The sequence below is a fragment of the Nyctereutes procyonoides genome, unplaced genomic scaffold (genome assembly GCF_905146905.1).
Source record: "Nyctereutes procyonoides isolate TBG_1078 unplaced genomic scaffold, NYPRO_anot_genome, whole genome shotgun sequence".
Lineage (NCBI taxonomy): Eukaryota > Metazoa > Chordata > Mammalia > Carnivora > Canidae > Nyctereutes > Nyctereutes procyonoides.
The window spans coordinates 10,353,820-10,370,455 of NW_026575037.1; the positions used below are offsets into that span (position 1 = coordinate 10,353,820).

The 16,636-nt window shown below is 44.0% G+C and overlaps 2 protein-coding genes across 9 annotated transcripts in view; one reads left to right on the top strand and one right to left on the bottom strand.

The window, feature by feature from the left end:
• Positions 1-7,089, bottom strand: part of SMG7 (SMG7 nonsense mediated mRNA decay factor) — a 94,127-nt gene extending 87,038 nt beyond the window's left edge. For all 5 annotated transcript variants that reach the window (XM_055319122.1, XM_055319125.1, XM_055319123.1 and 2 more), the window contains exon 1: positions 6,819-7,089. In XM_055319122.1, coding sequence (XP_055175097.1) covers positions 6,819-6,847 — 29 coding nt within the window. In that variant the 5' untranslated portion in view covers positions 6,848-7,089. The remainder of the gene's footprint in view (positions 1-6,818) is intronic.
• NMNAT2 (nicotinamide nucleotide adenylyltransferase 2) overlaps positions 6,864-16,636 on the top strand; it is a 188,085-nt gene continuing 178,312 nt past the window's right edge. For 2 of the 4 annotated variants that reach the window (XM_055319126.1, XM_055319129.1), the window contains exons 1-2: positions 7,486-7,778; positions 9,553-9,689. The gene's annotated coding sequence lies outside the window, so the exon portion shown is untranslated. Of the gene's footprint in view, positions 6,986-7,485; positions 7,779-8,247; positions 8,907-9,552; positions 9,690-16,636 lie in introns of those variants that run through there. The other 2 variants (XM_055319127.1, XM_055319128.1) reach the window with 2 other exon arrangements.

The following is a 16,636-nucleotide window of genomic DNA, read 5'->3' on the forward strand; positions in this document are numbered from 1 at the left end:
AGCATCAATGAACTAAGTGATAATTATGTACTTGTTTGTGGGGCCTAGTAAAACTACTTGACAATAGATTCTCTTTTTATCCTCAGGGACCTGGGATATATACCTTGGCCCAAACTGAATGTTTACTTGTGGCAGGGATGAATGGATGCATACGAGAGGGACACAGAGAAACAGAGAAAAAGGAAAACGAAAGTGTCAGTATAAGAGAGAAAAAAAAAAAATCAGTGGTTGAATCTGGCCATTAGTTCTTTGGCACCTTTGGAAATACCAATCCCAATAAGGTGCTAGATTAAAATAGCTGAATTATAAAGGATTAAGGAAAGGCGGATGGTAAATAAAAGTAAAAACAAAGTATAAGGCAAACCTGAAATTGGTAGCCATAAGAAATATTTCTGGTTGTCACAAATGGGGGTGAACAATACTGGCATTTAGTGGGTAGGGGCCAGGGATGCTACTAAAACATACTATGATGTGTAGGACTGCTCCCCACAACAAAGAATTGTCTGAACCCAAAATGTCAGTAAGTGCCACAAATTAAGAAACAAGAAATGAAAAAGAAAAAAAAAAAAACTGAGACAAAACTGCTACCTAATCTAGAGACTCCTAAAATTTTCTTAAACAATTTCTTAAATATCTACTCTTCCTAATGACTAAAAATTGGGTCTAAGGGAGTGAAAACAACCTTCCTAAGGAGCTCCTCTTACATGTTAACAAGAAAGGAGTGGGTTACAAGTTCTCACTTACCATGTGTCATAGGTTTGCCAAAACTCCATCTCTGTATATTCCTGCAACTGATTAGCCCTTCTTAGTTACAATCTCCTAAACCACTGATAAGTCCGTCCATAACAATTCAACAACTACATTAGTTTGATTATAAAACTTAAATGACATGTGATGACTATCTGCCAAAATATCCACATAAAGATGAGCAATCCACTACCCAAAAGACATATGCTCAACAGTTTATTCTCTGAACAAGATCAATGAGGTCAAACAAACATGCCTGAACTTTCAGGTACTTATTCATGCCACTAAAACCAAAAATCTGAAAGGCTAGACAGCATTAGAGATGTAGTTGGAGGCTGCAAACAATACTAATCCACTATAAAACAAACTAGCTCTTTTAAAGTCTGAACCACCATCCACCCCAATATTGCCTCGAGAAACTTGCTACACTAGTGAGTCCAGATCTTACTAGAGCATCTTAAAAAAAAACAAAACAAAAGCTCAGCAGTTGTTTCATCTACCATGAAGGTAGAACACAGCAGCTGTTAGAAAGCAATGAAACATAGTCTAGGACAGGAAGTATACATTTTGAATCCAACTGAAACCACAAGGGAAGCAGAAATTAACTGCCAAAATAATTTAGCCAATCAATATTCAAGCAGGTAAAATTCTATTAATAAAACCATTGTAACAAAAAAAAAAAAAAAACAGAGTTATAAGTTGAGAGAGAGAGAGAGAGAGAGAGAGAGAGAGAAATTTTTTCTCCCAACAATTTTACCATGTTTGGTAAATCAGTCATGTTTGGCTGATTTTTCTGGGACCAAAGATATTTTATTTTAAATCCTGTGCAGGAAGGGGCGGGGCTGGGGAGACTTCTTGACCACGTGAATTAGAAACAGCATGTGCTATAGGATTCTTGTGTGTGTGTGTGTGTGTGTGTGTGTGTGCGCGCGCGCGCGCGCGCGCGCTACAGGATGTCTTAAAGCTTCTAGAGTTAGTGAATGCCCAGCCTAGAATTACCAGAATCTTCCAGAACCTACTTAGTATACATATTCCTCCAAACTGCTCCCACTAACTTCTCTGCTCCTCTCCCCAAGCTAAAAGGCTTTTTTGCTTGCTACTTTCTCCAGCCTCATCTCTACCTTTTATCTCCCCATGCCCCAATATTTAGATTAACACTTTTTATCTTAACAATTTACTGGATATTTTAATTAGTATATAAATGATAACCATTTTTCTGCTGTTTCAGAAAACCACCTTGTGGCTGTTACATTATTTCTACCTCCGGCAACAAAAGTTTCTGACAAAGAAGTATGCCACTGGAATGCAGCCTCTTTGCTTACAGAATTATCATGTAAAAAAAATTCTAACAAAACAATTTGTAGACATTCCTTGTAAAGAGGTCTAACCCTAGGGATCGACCTGTAAAACCTACAGCACAGGAAGAAATTAAAGCAAAAAGACAAGAATAGGGAAGGAAGGAAAGGAGAAAAGTTGGAAGGAGTACACAGTACCAACTGCTGTCTCCCACAACAGCAGCAGATGTCATTCAGTGCTACCTGTGCCATGTTTTAGAACAGGATTTGACCTATTTGGTATTCCCTCTGGCTATGATTATTCTAATTTCTCAAGTTCCCTAACAACTTTGATAATGTCTTCCCTGTGTGGTACTTCAATACTTTCCCCACACCTGCTTTTCTAACTTGATACATGAATTCCCAGATTTCTATTCCCTAAAATACTATTATTTATTTTTTTATTTTTATTTTTTAAAGATTTTATTTATTTATTCATGAGAGACACAGAGAGAGAGGGAGGCAGAGACACAGGCAGAGGGAGAAGCAGGCTCCATGCAGGGAGCCCGACGTGGGACTCGATCCCAGGTCTCCAGGATCATGCCCAGGGCTGAAGGCGGCGCTAAACCGCTGAGCCACCCGGGCTGCCCTAAAATACTATTATTTAAAGCATGATATACATCACCCACTCTCTCATCCATGGTCATCTTTACCTTTCTCCCACTCTTATTAAATGAACAATATCCAATATACCCTTTTCTTCTACTCAACAGAGATGTCAAAGTCTTTAAAATCTATTTTTCAGGACACCCGGTTGGTTCAGCGGTTTAGTGCCTTCCTTTGGTCCAGGGCGTGATCCCGGGGCCCCAGGATGGAGTCCCATGTTGTGCTCCCTGCATGGAGCCTGCTTCTCCCACTGCCTGGGTCTCTGCCTCTCTGTCTCTCTCATGAATAAATAAAATCTTAAAAAAAAAAAATCTATTTTGTCATAAATGGAAAGAGAAAACATTGAATTTTTTCTTCAATTTGAGTAATAAATTTCCAATGATATCTAGTCTAGAACCCTCATATTTAAAGCCATTTCTTACTTTTATAAACGTGGGTAAGTATTCTCAAACTTATTCATTTATGTAAGAGTCTTGTCCGTCTATTTCAAAATATGTTACTTCTCAAAAAAAAAAAAAAAAAAAAGACAATTCTCTTTCAACAAAAAAAAAAGTCATCACCCTGTCTTGCCTAGAACATCACCTTCTTTCCCAAACAGAAGATAGGTTTTTCTTTCCTTTCATCTCTGTTCTATTTCTACAACTCAAGACTAATTCAGTCCCCTTTGACTTTAAATACCCCCTCTATCTTCATCTTACTGATGCTTTTTTACTTATCTCACTCTTCTAAAACTGCCATCTTACTCCCTGGTTTGCCACCACCCTGCCATTTCAACACCAGACACCCCAGCTCATTTACTCCAACAAATTAATTCAGCTGGTACAAAGCTAATTTTCATCTACACAAGATCTGTGGCTATGCAGCTTAAAAATTGCTCAGTCATGGTCTTACACCACGGAGAAAGGTAGGCAACAAAACTCTCCCTAAAGTCAAGGTCACAAAGAATAATTGCTATTACCCCAACCACACTTGTTCAGCAATACCTAGCATCCTTCCCAAGTTGTCTAAAAACCAAAGATTTGGTTTCCACAAAGAAAAGAAAATGAACATGAGGCTTCCCTGAAGACATTCTCTAGCCTCCTCACAGCAGACTTTAAATGCAATGATTATCTGAAGAGGAAAAGGGAAATTGGGGTTGATGCAAGTCTTTATTACCCCTTCCCCTCTAAGTCCCAGCCCTAAGACTTGCTTTATTTACATCGACTGGCTCTCAGGAATCCTTAAGAGACTCCAGGTCCTATGCCTGTTCACTTTTGCTTACTCAACTTTAGCTGGAAAATATAAGTTATTTAAACATGGTTTCATTCTTACTCTTTTCTCCCTCTTCAAAGAACTCAAATCACCTCAAGTGGACTACCAATGATTTCACAACCTACGGATAAGTCTTCCCTAAATACCATGATGATTCGCGAAATATAAAACAGATTAACAAAGAAGCCTCTCAAAGCCAACCAATCTTCCCATTAAAATTATCACCTCTCCCAGTCTGCTTTTCATACCTTTCTATTCCACTATCTCTAGTCCTAACTGCTCATTATCGCATTTCGTAGATTCATCTCCCTACTGCCTATGAACACGAGAATGCTCTTCTAACAAATTATCTCAGATTCTTCATTGCTCATCCATTTTAACTATAAACTACAGATCATGATTCAAGACTCTCAAATATGGGGCACCCGATCTAATAGGTCTTCCTTGATCACCATGTCTACATAAAACAAGATAACCATATCTTGCTTTTTCCTCCTAGTTCTTGTCACCACCTGACAAACACGGTTATCAGTTCATATGTTTATTGATTGCATAATTATACTAGAATATACCTTCCTATGTTTATTCTTTTGTTCGCCATTCTACCCTCAGTGCCTAGAAGAGTAAGTGACATACAGTTAGCTCTCAATACATATTTGTGGAAGGAATGGATGAGCCCACACATGTCCCACAGTTATGGCTGATACGGAGTTGGAAGACCTACATTTGAGTTACAGAGCTTCCATGTACCAGCTATATGGTCCTCAACAATTTTTCCTTCATTGTGCTATACTTCCCTCATGTGTAAAATGAAGGGGTCACACTTCATCTATAAAAAAAAAAAAATGTATTTAAGTTTTTCCAGGTGCATCACCCTATATTGTTTAACTAGACTAAACACCTTCCCTGGCCTTCCTATCTTCATATCTCTGTTCAGTTTCCTTCCATTTGGATTCCCCATTCTCAATCCACAACTGTCAGAATTATACTTATCCTTCAGGTAACTTAAAATGGTTTAAGTGCCATTCTCTCCTTGAAACCTAACAAACTATAAACTGTAAGGAGAGGGTGGAGTTCTTTTCTATTCTCAGCAGTTGGGACAATGCCTCCCATATAGGTGATCAACAAAATGACTGATGAATCATGAGTGTATGAACGAACAAATGAACAAAGGAAGCTTTTCCTGACTCCCCAACCCCCCAACTGCTCAGGTAATCTCCTGCCTTTGGACTCTCGTGACCCTTGGCGTCTTTTTGACACCTGCCATATTTTGCTCTGTGCTATTATTAATTTACTTGCCTAATACGCTAAACTGCAAATTCCTTAAAATCAAGTACTGTCCTGACGGCTCCCATATCCCCCCTCTACAACATCTACCATAGACGTTTCCCACAGTTATATTCATTAAGTTCACCTGATATGCTAAACAACAAAAGGATAATAGTGAAGAAAAAGGACTGTGACAGAAAGACAGCATTCCAACTACCCTAAGGTCATTGGCCACACGTGTTGTGTGGATCCTGTCACTGTTAAACTCAGGCATTCAAGTGTAATCCAAAGATCTGATCATTCTCCCTTTTCCACTCTTTGCTTAAGGCAACTATTACTCCTTTCCTAAGTAGAACGGCCACCCTCCTGTACACTTACTACTTACCTTCTCTTGCAATATGCATATAGATTATGCCAATCACACACATCAATACTTTTGACTTCACTACACAGCTAAAGTGGCTTCTGTGCGCATTTCAGACTTCTACACCCCATTCAACTCCCTCCTCTACAAGGTATGAAACCATTGTTTTAAAGATCTTCCCATAAGCCTGCCTTAGTTCTGCTCCTGAAAGACAAAAAGGGTCCGTTTTAAGATCTTCCTCCCCCTTTTTCTAAGAAGTAGCACTTCTCCCGAATTAACCTTGGGCTCTAACAACCTTTTAGTTGTCCGACATCAAGATTCTTGACCCTCTTACACGTGTACTCTCATTCTGCTTCCATGGAACCTTCCTGGCTGCACAATCGCTGGCTGGTGTCTTTCCTTTCAGTACGCCCTCACCACCACGTACCTGGTCCCAATGTACCTAATCTGCCCGTTCCTAAAATGCTGGTCAGGCGCTCCAGCCTTTACACCGCCCCAGACCCACATCCCATAGCCACACGCTCGGTACCCGTGCGTCACTCACCTCCGACACCCAAGTTCCTTACACCACTCGACTCTCAGAATGGTATCTTCCGACTACGCTAATCCTAACTCAGTTTCTTCTGGGGAACCCAACAACACCGTCCGTAGTACCTCCCTCTTTCCTCACTTCCTCGTCCATTACCCGTCTTTATGCCCTCACCTCCACCCCGCCAACTAACTACAGATGACATTATTCCTCAGCACTTTCAACCTAAGAATAAAGACTCGACTGGGGTTTCCAGCGGTCTCCCCCCACCCCACCCCCCACCAGGCGTGCAGACTTCCACCTCGTCCTCGCCCCACGCGCCGCCCCACCCCACCCCACGCTCCCCCCACCCCCACTCGGGGTCGCGGCCCCCGCCCCCGCCCCCGCCCCACCCCCCAGCGAGCCTGCGACCCCGGGGGGCGCGCGCGCACACACATTCTCACGCTTCCCTAACCTCCTTCCCGGCACCCGGACGAGCTGGCCGCGCCGGAACTCCGCCGGGCCCACGGGGCGCCGGGCACTCGGGAGTGTGCCCGCCCCGCCCCCTCCCGCGGAGCCCCTCGCAGCCCCCGCCTCCCCGCCGGGGAAGGAGAGGACACAGCAACTCCCCGCCGCCCCGCCGCCCCGCCGCCCCGCCGTCCCCGCCGCCGCGTCTGTTGCTCCGTGCCCCGACCCTCGACCTGCTCCCCCCGCGTCCGGGGCCGGCCTCTGCACTCACCGGAGATACTGCGCGCTCTGCAGGCTCATCCTCCGCCGCCGCGTCTTCCCGCGAAGCCTCTGTGGGTCTCTCAGGCTCCTCGAAGCGGCCCCGCGGCACCGCGGGTGCTGGCGGCCGCCGCCATCTTCCTCTCCTCCGGCTCCTCCTCGCTCGGCGGGGGGGTGGCGGTGAGTGAGGCGAGGGGGAGGGAGCGGGGAAAGCTGCTCTCGCTGCTGCTCCGGCCCGTGGGGCGCAGGGACACTCCGACCCGGGAGGGGGGAGGGGGAGGGAGAAGGGAAGGGGGCGGGGGGAAAGAGGGGGGAGAAGCCGAGGACGGAAGTGGGGGTCCCTCTCGCGAGATTTCAGCGGCGCCCGGCCCTCCCGGGGACTTCTGCTGCTCTGTGGCGCGGCCTCTGGGGATCGGCTAGCCGTGAGGCCCCTGCTCGGCGGCTGAGCGGCCTGCCGGAGGCGCTTGGCGGCTTCCGGCCGGTCCAGCCCTCTCCCGCGCGAGGGGGCAACCCCGGCCTCGCCGGGCACAGCGAGCCCAAATCACCCGGGAGTCACACTCAAAGTCTTCCCCCGTCTTTCCACTCCACCCGATTCCTCGCTTCCTTTTTCCGCTCCTCCACTCTTCCCTACCGGAAACGCTGTCCCTCCCTCCTACAGTTCCGCCCGCCAGTCCCTCCACTCTAGTCTCCCCTCGCGCCGCAGAGAGAGACGCTCGGGACCCCCTCCCCCGCTGGGGGCCCCTCCCCCTGCACGCCTGGAGACTGTTGAAGGGGGTGGGGTGGAGCCCGGGGAGGAAGAGAAAGGAAACCAGTCGGATTGGGTCAACAGCTGCCATGGCAACTGGAGGCTGTGGTTGTATTGTCATAGTAACCAGTGTGTGCGGACTGGGTGACCCTCCCGGGGCGAATGGATTCCCGGGAAAGTGCCCGGGGTTCCCCCTTGGCTTCCCTTCCGCCCGAAAGCCTCCCCCAGGTCAGGAATCCGGGTGATCTCCCGGGCGGTGAAGTTCACTTCCTCTTCCCTTTCCCCTTCCCGCAACAATGGGGGCGGGGGGAGGGACCCCGAGGCGTTCGCCGCGGGCTTCTCCACCCGCCTGCGGGCGGGAACCACCCCCGGCGTCCTCTCCCCCCCGTGCGCGGCGTGGAGAGGCCCGGGCTGAAGGCGGGCGGCCGGGCGGGCGAGGGGCTTCCCCGGGACGGCGGCGGGCGCCGCGGGGGGGGGGGCGGCCGGGCCGGCCGGGGGCCCTGAGGGGGCACAGCGGCCCCCGACGGCCCGCGTTCCGGTGCTGCCGGGCGGGGGCCGCCCTTGCCGAGCCGCCCGCGCCGCAGCCCGCGCGCCCGCTGCGGGGAGGCCGGAGCGAGTGGGCGAGCGCGTCCCGGAGGACTCGGCCCGGGGGTTCCCGGCGGGAGAGCCCGGGACGCGGGGAGACGCCGCCGGCGGGGTCGGGGGAGGCCCCCCCCCCCGCCCTGCACGCTCCGTATCCGCCGGGTCCAGGAGACCCTGGGCCCTGCCTGGCGCGAGCTTCCCAGGAAAGGCATCGATCTTTCAAAAATCCTTTTGAAAGTCTGTTACTTGCATTTGGTATCAGATTTGGGGCTAACAACCAGAAATGAAGAATGGAGGGGGGGGTGGTCAATAATGCTGTGGATCCTGATGCTTTGAAGGACGTCCTGGGTGGTTGCCGAGTCGTGTCTTTAGTGCGTCCCGGGGCGCCCCTAGGCAGCTTTGCCAGGCGCCTGCGGGTGTGCGGCTGTGGAGCCTCCCCGGGCGGCCCCCAGTGGGTAACGTCGGGGTTTTACCGGCTGTTTCGGTCTGCGCGGAGTTTGGGTCACTGACTGCTGCTGCCTTCCAGACCTTCGGGATCCTTCCCCGTGACCGCACCTATTACAAGATTAGACCAGTGTCTTTCTGAAACATCGCGCACAGACACGCGCCTGGAGGAAATACGTTCCCAAGGACAGATGATCATTAACGAAACAGCGAGTGAACTATGCCCTGCCCTGCGCTGCTGAGTGTGCAGCTGGGCCCGCCATCCCGGGCTGCGCCCCCTCGGGGGAAAGAGAGCCACCTAGTGAGAGAGGGCTCGCAGCTCCGCTGCAGGTGCTGCTTTTCCTTCAACTCTGGAGCCCAAGGATGGAGAGGACTAGCGCATGGCCCCTAACATACCCTACATCTCCTTCCGGAAATGTGTTGGTCAGGTCTTAACAAAAAAAAAAAAAAAGACTTTAGCCAGAATAAAAATTCTGTTGGGTAAAATAATGATTCCCTTAGTGATCCCCCCAAAAACATCTTTTATGTCTGGCTTATGTCGCCAATAAACAGTATTTGAGCGCACATCATGACACCCCTGCCAAGGGATCTAGGAGAATATTACTATCTGCTCATTTCAGGAATAAGGGAGCTGGGATCAGAAAGATGAATCCCGGGGGCACCTGGGTGGCTCAGTTGGTTAAGTGTCTGTCTTTGGTTCAGGTCATGATCCCGGGGTCCTGAAAGCGAGCCCAGTGTTTGGGCTCTCTGCTCAGCAGAAATCCTGCTGCTCCCTCTCTCTCTGCCCCTCCCCCTCACTGGTTCTCTCTCTCTCTCTCTCTCTCTCCCCCTCCCTCCCTCTCTCCCCTAGCTCTTTCTCTATCTCTCTGTCTTGCTTTCATTCTCTATCTCAAATAAGTGAATAAAATCTTTTTTTTAAAAGACTAATCCTTTTCTTTTTTCTCTAGACATTTACTGAGCATTTATTATATTTCAGGCCCTGTTCAGTTTACTATGGACACCATGGTGAAAAAGGGTCCTGGGGTCCCTGCCTTGGAGAAATCCACCTTCTGGTAGACATAGCAGAGAGTGGAGAAGTGATAAGAGTGCAGTATGGTGGGTGCTGTAATTAAGGTAAGAACAAAGTACTTGGGGTACACAGAAATATAAATAATCTTTATATTTTATAGCAGCTTTCCTAAGAATGTTATGCAGTTCTTCAGTAGCCTTACGATGTCCCCACAAACTGGATAGAATAATAATATCAATGCTCATCTTGAAAATAACTTTTGAAAATCAATAACCTCAGAAAAATTATGACCTAGAATTTACATATTGCTTAAAGTACATTTTCCAGTCTCACCTCTTTCTACTGCCCCCATCAAAAGACTTATAGAGTACAAGTATCTTTATGCAATAGAGTTTATTCACTTTTTTCCCCGCAGATACACATTACATCTAAACCGAAAGAAATTAAAGAAAAACTTACTTTGTCTATTCCTACCTGATTTTAAGGGTTTTTTGTTTGTGCCTAAATGATTTTGTGGAAAGATCATAAGCTAGCAGTCCTGAATGTGCATTCCACCTCTGCCCTCCTAGTCTCTAACCCTCAGTTTCTTCCCTTTTTTTTTTTTTAAGATTTTATTTATTTATTCATGAGAGACACACAGAGAGAAGCAGAGACACAGGCAGAGGGAGAAGCAGGCTCCATGGAGGGAACCCAATGTGGGACTCAATCTTGGGACTCTGGGATCACGCCCCGAGCCAAAAGCAGGCGCTCAACCACTGAGCCACCCAGGTGTCCCCTTTAGTTTCTTCCTTGACCAAAATGAAAACATTACCTATTACAAGATTTCTGTGAACTTTATTGATGATATAGGTGACTGAGTATAACGGACATATAATGCTGGCACTTGACAAATGTTAATTTTCTTTTTGCCCTCTTATTCTTTTTATATCAAGCTATTATTGTTTTTAAATTGTAGCTTATCTACTCTTTGTAATATTCATAGGTCTGACCATGCACCCAAATCTATTCATTTTTTTTATTTTTATTTTTTTTTAATTTTTATGTATTTATGATAGTCACAGAGAGAGAGAGAGAAAGGCAGAGACACAGGCAGAGGGAGAAGTAGGCTCCATGCAGGGAGCCCGACATGGGACTCGATCCCAGGGCTCCAGGACCACACCCTGGGCAGAAGGCAGGCGCTCAACCCCTGAGCCACCCAGGCATCCCCCAAAATCTATTCTTATTCAGTGCTAAAAGATTTCCTCTCTGATCATAGAAAAGACTACAATATCAAGGGGCACTTCAGTGGCTCAGTTGGTTAAGTGCCTGTCTTTGGTTCAGGTCATGATACCAGGGTCCTAGGATCAAGCCCCGCACCTGCTTAGTGGAGAATCTGCTGCTCCCTCTGCCACTCCCTCTGATTGTGCTTGCATGCTCTTTCTCTCTCTCTCTCTGTCAAATTAACAACAACAACAAAAAGAATACAATATCAGGATGTTGTGAGTCCGATTCTGGAGGGTTGAAATTTTTAAGTAACTGTTTGTCATTAAAAATAGCCTAATATAACTGCATTTTGGCCCAAGTAAACAGTGTCCAGTTTTCAACCAGACACCAAGTACTTGCTAGGAAGCTACTCTTAACCTTCCTACCAAATTTACCCAGAGCTTCAGTAACCTGGTAATTAATGCATAGCAAGCCTCCTCCCTTTTTTATAATAACAGACATCTCACCCGACCCATGAAACTATAATGAGCACTAATTTATTTTAATATTTAGCCTACATATTCTGAATGTTTCCAAATCATGTACACAATTAGGTACTTAATAAATGTGTTTCTATTTTGACGAATAGAATGATTTATCAACTGTAGCATTCAAGTATACAATGTTTGTGAAGCTAATCCCTGCTATCTTCAGTACCACACCTCAGACCATGGAGCTAAGTGATTCAATCAAAAAGAAATGATTCATTCTTTTCAAATAGTGAGTCAGATATAAACTGACATTTAAACTCAGATCTCCTATTGCTCAAGATTTCTTAGACCAAGGGTCAGCAGCCTTTCTCAAACAGTTTGCCAAGTATATATATTATTCACTCATTCCTAAGAAGGAGTCACTGAGCCTAAAAGGAAGCCTTGCAGCCCAAAATCCTAGAGAAGAAATTTGTGGTTTGAGAGGCAGTGAGGTAACAGAGAATGGTAGTCAGAGCTCGTTCTCCTCCTCCATTCTAATATTCACTGAGGGAAACTTTATTAATCTTCAAGAATTTCTCCCAATTCCCAATCCCTGGGAAAAAACATCTTAAAATCTTATCTGCTAATTTAATAGACACAGACCATCTGGAGAAGACAAGAAATGCTCATAGGAAAAATGGGAGAGTATTAAAATTAAAATGTTAGCTGCTTATAGTCTCTGTGGTCCAAGGGCCTTAGTGTTCATGGAACTCTGTATTACTCCAAGTACAATGTTTCTGAAGCCATCTTGATGTCCCTAGTTGTGAAATTAATGTGTTTCATGTAAAAATCTGTTGTATTATCCAGAAGCTGCCATTTTTTTTCTTAAAATACCCAACTAAAAGAAAAGAAATCTTAATATTTTATTGTCTGTACTTTCCTAATTTCTCTAGGATAAACTATATTTTTGAGAACAGAGAATGTGGTATATTCTTTGTCATTTAATCTTCTTCAAAACCCTGGGAAACCACAAATGAACACATACCCACATACAGACCTTCTTCTCTCCCTATCTTATTATCTTACCACCTCTATTTGCAATTCAAGTTAAGATATGATATAGATGTAAAGCAGAGAAACTCAGGATATAGGTTTGTCACTTGAAGACGTACTAAGGATACATACCCAAGGACTCTTCTGCTTTGCTTAACTATTCTAGGATCTTTTCCACAGACCAGAAATTTAGAGTTTGTCCCATATTAATAAAAATTCTTAGTATCATTAAATTACTAGAGATAAGAGCACATTCCAGAACAAATTAAATGGTAAATTAATATATTTTTGTACTCTGCATTTTAGTCATAGTAAGCTTTTTAAAAACTTTTATTTCCGGAGCACCTGGGTGGCTCAGTGGTTGAGCATCTGCCTTTGGCTCAGGTTGTGATCCCAGGGTCCTGGGATCCAGTCCTGCATCAAGCTTCCCACAGGAAGCTGTTTCTCCCTCTGCCTCTCTCTCTCTCTCTCTCTCTCTCTCTCTCTCTCTCTCTCTCTCGAATAAATAAATAAAATCTTTAAAGAAAAAACAAAACTTTTATTTCCTGGCTTAAATTCTCCACTGATTTTTCATTCTCTTAGAATAAAGTTCCTAATCCTTAAGATGGCCTATGTGATTTGATCCTTGCCTGCCTCTTATCTGACATTTCCTGGCATCACCACTCTTGCCGCACTGACCTCTTAGGTTCTTTAGTAGAGTAGCATTCTTTTCTACCCAAAGTCTTTACACAAACTGTTCCCTTATTTCTCCTGGACCAATCTTCCCCCTTCTCATGCTTCAAACCTAAATTTGAAATTCTTTGGAAAAATCACCTCTACCCACCCTCACCCCCAATCAGGCTGGATTAGCTACATTTATTACATATTCCCCCAGCACCCTTCCCTTCTTCATAGCATTTTTTGTTTGTAATTCTTTTTGTTCAATGTCTGTTACATCTAAATCGGCTGTAATGTCTGTAAGGGCAGGCACAGGAACAGGAACTGTTTTGCTCACTCCCCTAACTGGGTGCCTGATATAAGGGGTGCTCAATAAATGTTTGTTGAATCAATCCTAGGTTAAAAAGTTTGGACCATGGCTTTCATATAAATATTTAAAATTCCTGACCACCTAACTATGGAATATAAAAGTAATCCCTAAGCAATAAGAAAAGAACTTCATTGGGCCTTCAACCCATCTGGGGAATTGAAATCTGCAATAATATTTAACAAGATGGAAGTTTTAATTAAATGAAATTTACTTAGGCAATGAGTAAAGAGCATACTTACAAGATTATGGATAACTTGTCAGTGATCTCACAGCAAAGTCTCATACTTCAATGTAGGAAAAAACTCTTCAGTATCCAAATCATTTTTATTTAACTTTTATGTTTCTGATTTGAGACTTAGGGAAAGCAGTCAACCCTTTTGTGTGGCAAAAACAAAACAAAACAAAACAAAACAAAAAAACAACGCTGCTGGATGACAGGAGAGAAAAGAGGTTATGAGCTAATCAGTAAATAGGGTAGAAAAAATAGATTTAAAAATTCAGAAAGAAAACTGAATCAGGGCAGCCCGGTGGCTCAGCTGTTTAGCCCTGCCCTCAGCCGGGTGTGGGTGTGATCCTGGAGACCCGGAAGTCCCCACATTGTGCTCCCTGCATGGAGCCTGCTTCTCCCTCTGCCTGTGTCTCTGCCTCTCTCTGTGTCTCTCATGAATAAATAAATAAAATCTTGTCATAAAAAAAAAAAAGAAATCTGAATCAGAGTAAATAATGGAAAACTCACTGAAATTGTATCTCTCATCAGAAAAGTGTCTATAAATTTCTGTCATTATTACTACTTTTTTTCTCCTGTGATGAGATAGGGCTAAATAAATTGAATATAAGTTTGTTAAGGAAAGGGCCACATACAATTTCACAGTAAATGGTACATTTAAATTGTTTCTGGAGATAGATTCCTCAAGCTCAGTTAGATAGTGTATATATCATACCTAGTAGTACTGGGCATTTTGTAGGCACCAACATGTTGTACTGGTCTTATTATGCATATGGGGTGAATCACATCTTCACTCATTCAACTTCATTCTCTAACATAGGTTAAACGTGTTTTTTTTTTTAAATAACACGAAATGTAGAATCACATTTATACAAAGAAACACACTAGTACACTGCCTCTAAATCATATCACCATTTGTATCATATGACCAAGTATAAATTGCCAGTGGGGAACACAGCTTTCATCTACTTACAGAGGATGTCTCAGTTCATTAGCAGTTTTATGCTAGAATGAGATGAGATCTGAGTCTGTCAAAGCTGAAGAGGATAAGGAGGCTCATAAGGAGCAAAACCAGCTGCTTATACTTTCCCCTACCCTCTCATTTCTTTTTAAATTTTATTTACTCATTCATGAGAGACACAGAAAGAGATAGGCAGAAACACAGGCAGAGGGAGAAGCAGGCTCCATTCAGGGAGCCTGATGTGAGACTCAATCCTGGGACTCCAGGATCACACTCTGGGCCCCAAAGGCAGGTGCTCAACTGGTGAGCCACCCAGGTGTCCCTCCCCTAACCCTCTTTCAAACTGAAGTCTCTAGAATGGCTCTCTGGCTCATTCTCTCACTCTCTCTCAACCATTGGCCATAAGCTTTCTATTATGTATCCCCCCTCCCTCAAGTGATCCAGTCCTTTGTCCAAGAGGACATGAATCATTTTAGTTCCTTAACAATGTCCCTGAGGTGGGACTAAGTCCTGTAGTGCATGCCAAATATTGAATGCCAAAGTTTCCAAAATGTAGGCAGCAATGGTCTAGGTGATAATAGGAGGTTACTTGTGGTAGAAAGAAGTTGAAATTAATTTTCTCTAAGTATTTGTGGGATAACCAAATTTTAGCATTAAAGGGAAGTAGAAATCTTAGATAGAGTTATGTGTTCAGGGTCTATGAAGAATGTTCAACTGATGAGCAATTCTTAGCTTTCACTGCTTTTTCAAGACAAATCTGAATCTAAACCAGTGCTTTACTTCTGGGAATCTTAATCTGGTTATATCCTGATACTAAGGAGAAAGCTTGATGAGGTGTAGATCCTCTAGAATTTTAGCATTTAGTTAGTTATTCTTTCATTCATTTAATCTTCAAAAACATTGAGGGGGCATCTGGGTGGCTCAGTCGGTTCAACGTCTGCCTTCAGCTTACATTATTATCTCAAAGTCCTGGAATCAAGCCCTGTGTCAGGCTCCCTGCTCAGCAGCATATCTGCTTCTTTCTCTGTCTCTCCCCCTGCTAGTGCTCACTCACTTTCTCTCTCTCTCTCTCAAATAAAAGAATAAAAGAATTTTTTTTTTGTGTTGGATCATATGCTCATCACCGAGGTAGTGATGGTAAACAATAACAGTCTTGCTCTCAGAGTTTAGAGAACAGTTAAGGAAAACGGCGCTTATATTACAGAGTAATAATCTGTGGTAGAGGTCTTTGGAACCATTTCACCTTGAGATCAAGTGCAGGCGTGCAACCAGATAATCCATTTAAGTGTCCCACCCACTTACAAAGTCCTTCAGAATGAAATTTTACAGAGTTTATTGTTTCAAATTCTGTTGCTTAGCAGGAAAAGTAATATATCCAGTTCCACTGTCCAGAAAAGTAATGGAAAACTATAGCCAAAAACATTTTAGACTAAAATATACCTGAAAGATACAAATTGTATCAAAATTCAAAACATATGAAGTATAACTACGAAATAAAATTGCATAGAAAAATGGTCAGAAATACAGCAAAGTATTAACAGCAGTTGTTTCTGTGAGGTGAGCTATTTATGGATGACTCTTATTTCTTGTCTTTTTCAACATCTTCCACCAACCAACGAGCAAAGTAGATTAGTTGGTTGTTGTTGCCATTATTGTTAGGAGTTTCATTTTTTGCCATTGTTTTTAAAGAATGCCTGAGCTATCCACCACAGTACAAGAGTTTAAAAGAAACATTGGAAATTGAAAAGGAAATAGATGAAAGATAAAGTAATAACTTCTCACATCCTGGTGATTGGAAAAAAGATCTTATTATCAGCAATTCTCAAGGCTCGCCTAATGGACTATCCAGGTGCTGATATTTTCATACAACCAAAAACTGATGGGGGCAGTCATCTTTGAAGGCATCATTACTGACCCTCTTTGGTAGTTTTGGATCTAGTGGGAACCATCACTACCTGAGAAAGATGGAATGCCCTAGATGGGATTCACAGAATAATCATTTTAGGTAATAAAAATCCAAAATTAAATCTTTACTTAACTTTTCTGCCTTCTTTTACCTTGTTTTTTTTTTTTAAGATTTTTCATTTATTTATTCATAGAGATACGGAGAGAGAGAGAGGCAGAGACACAGG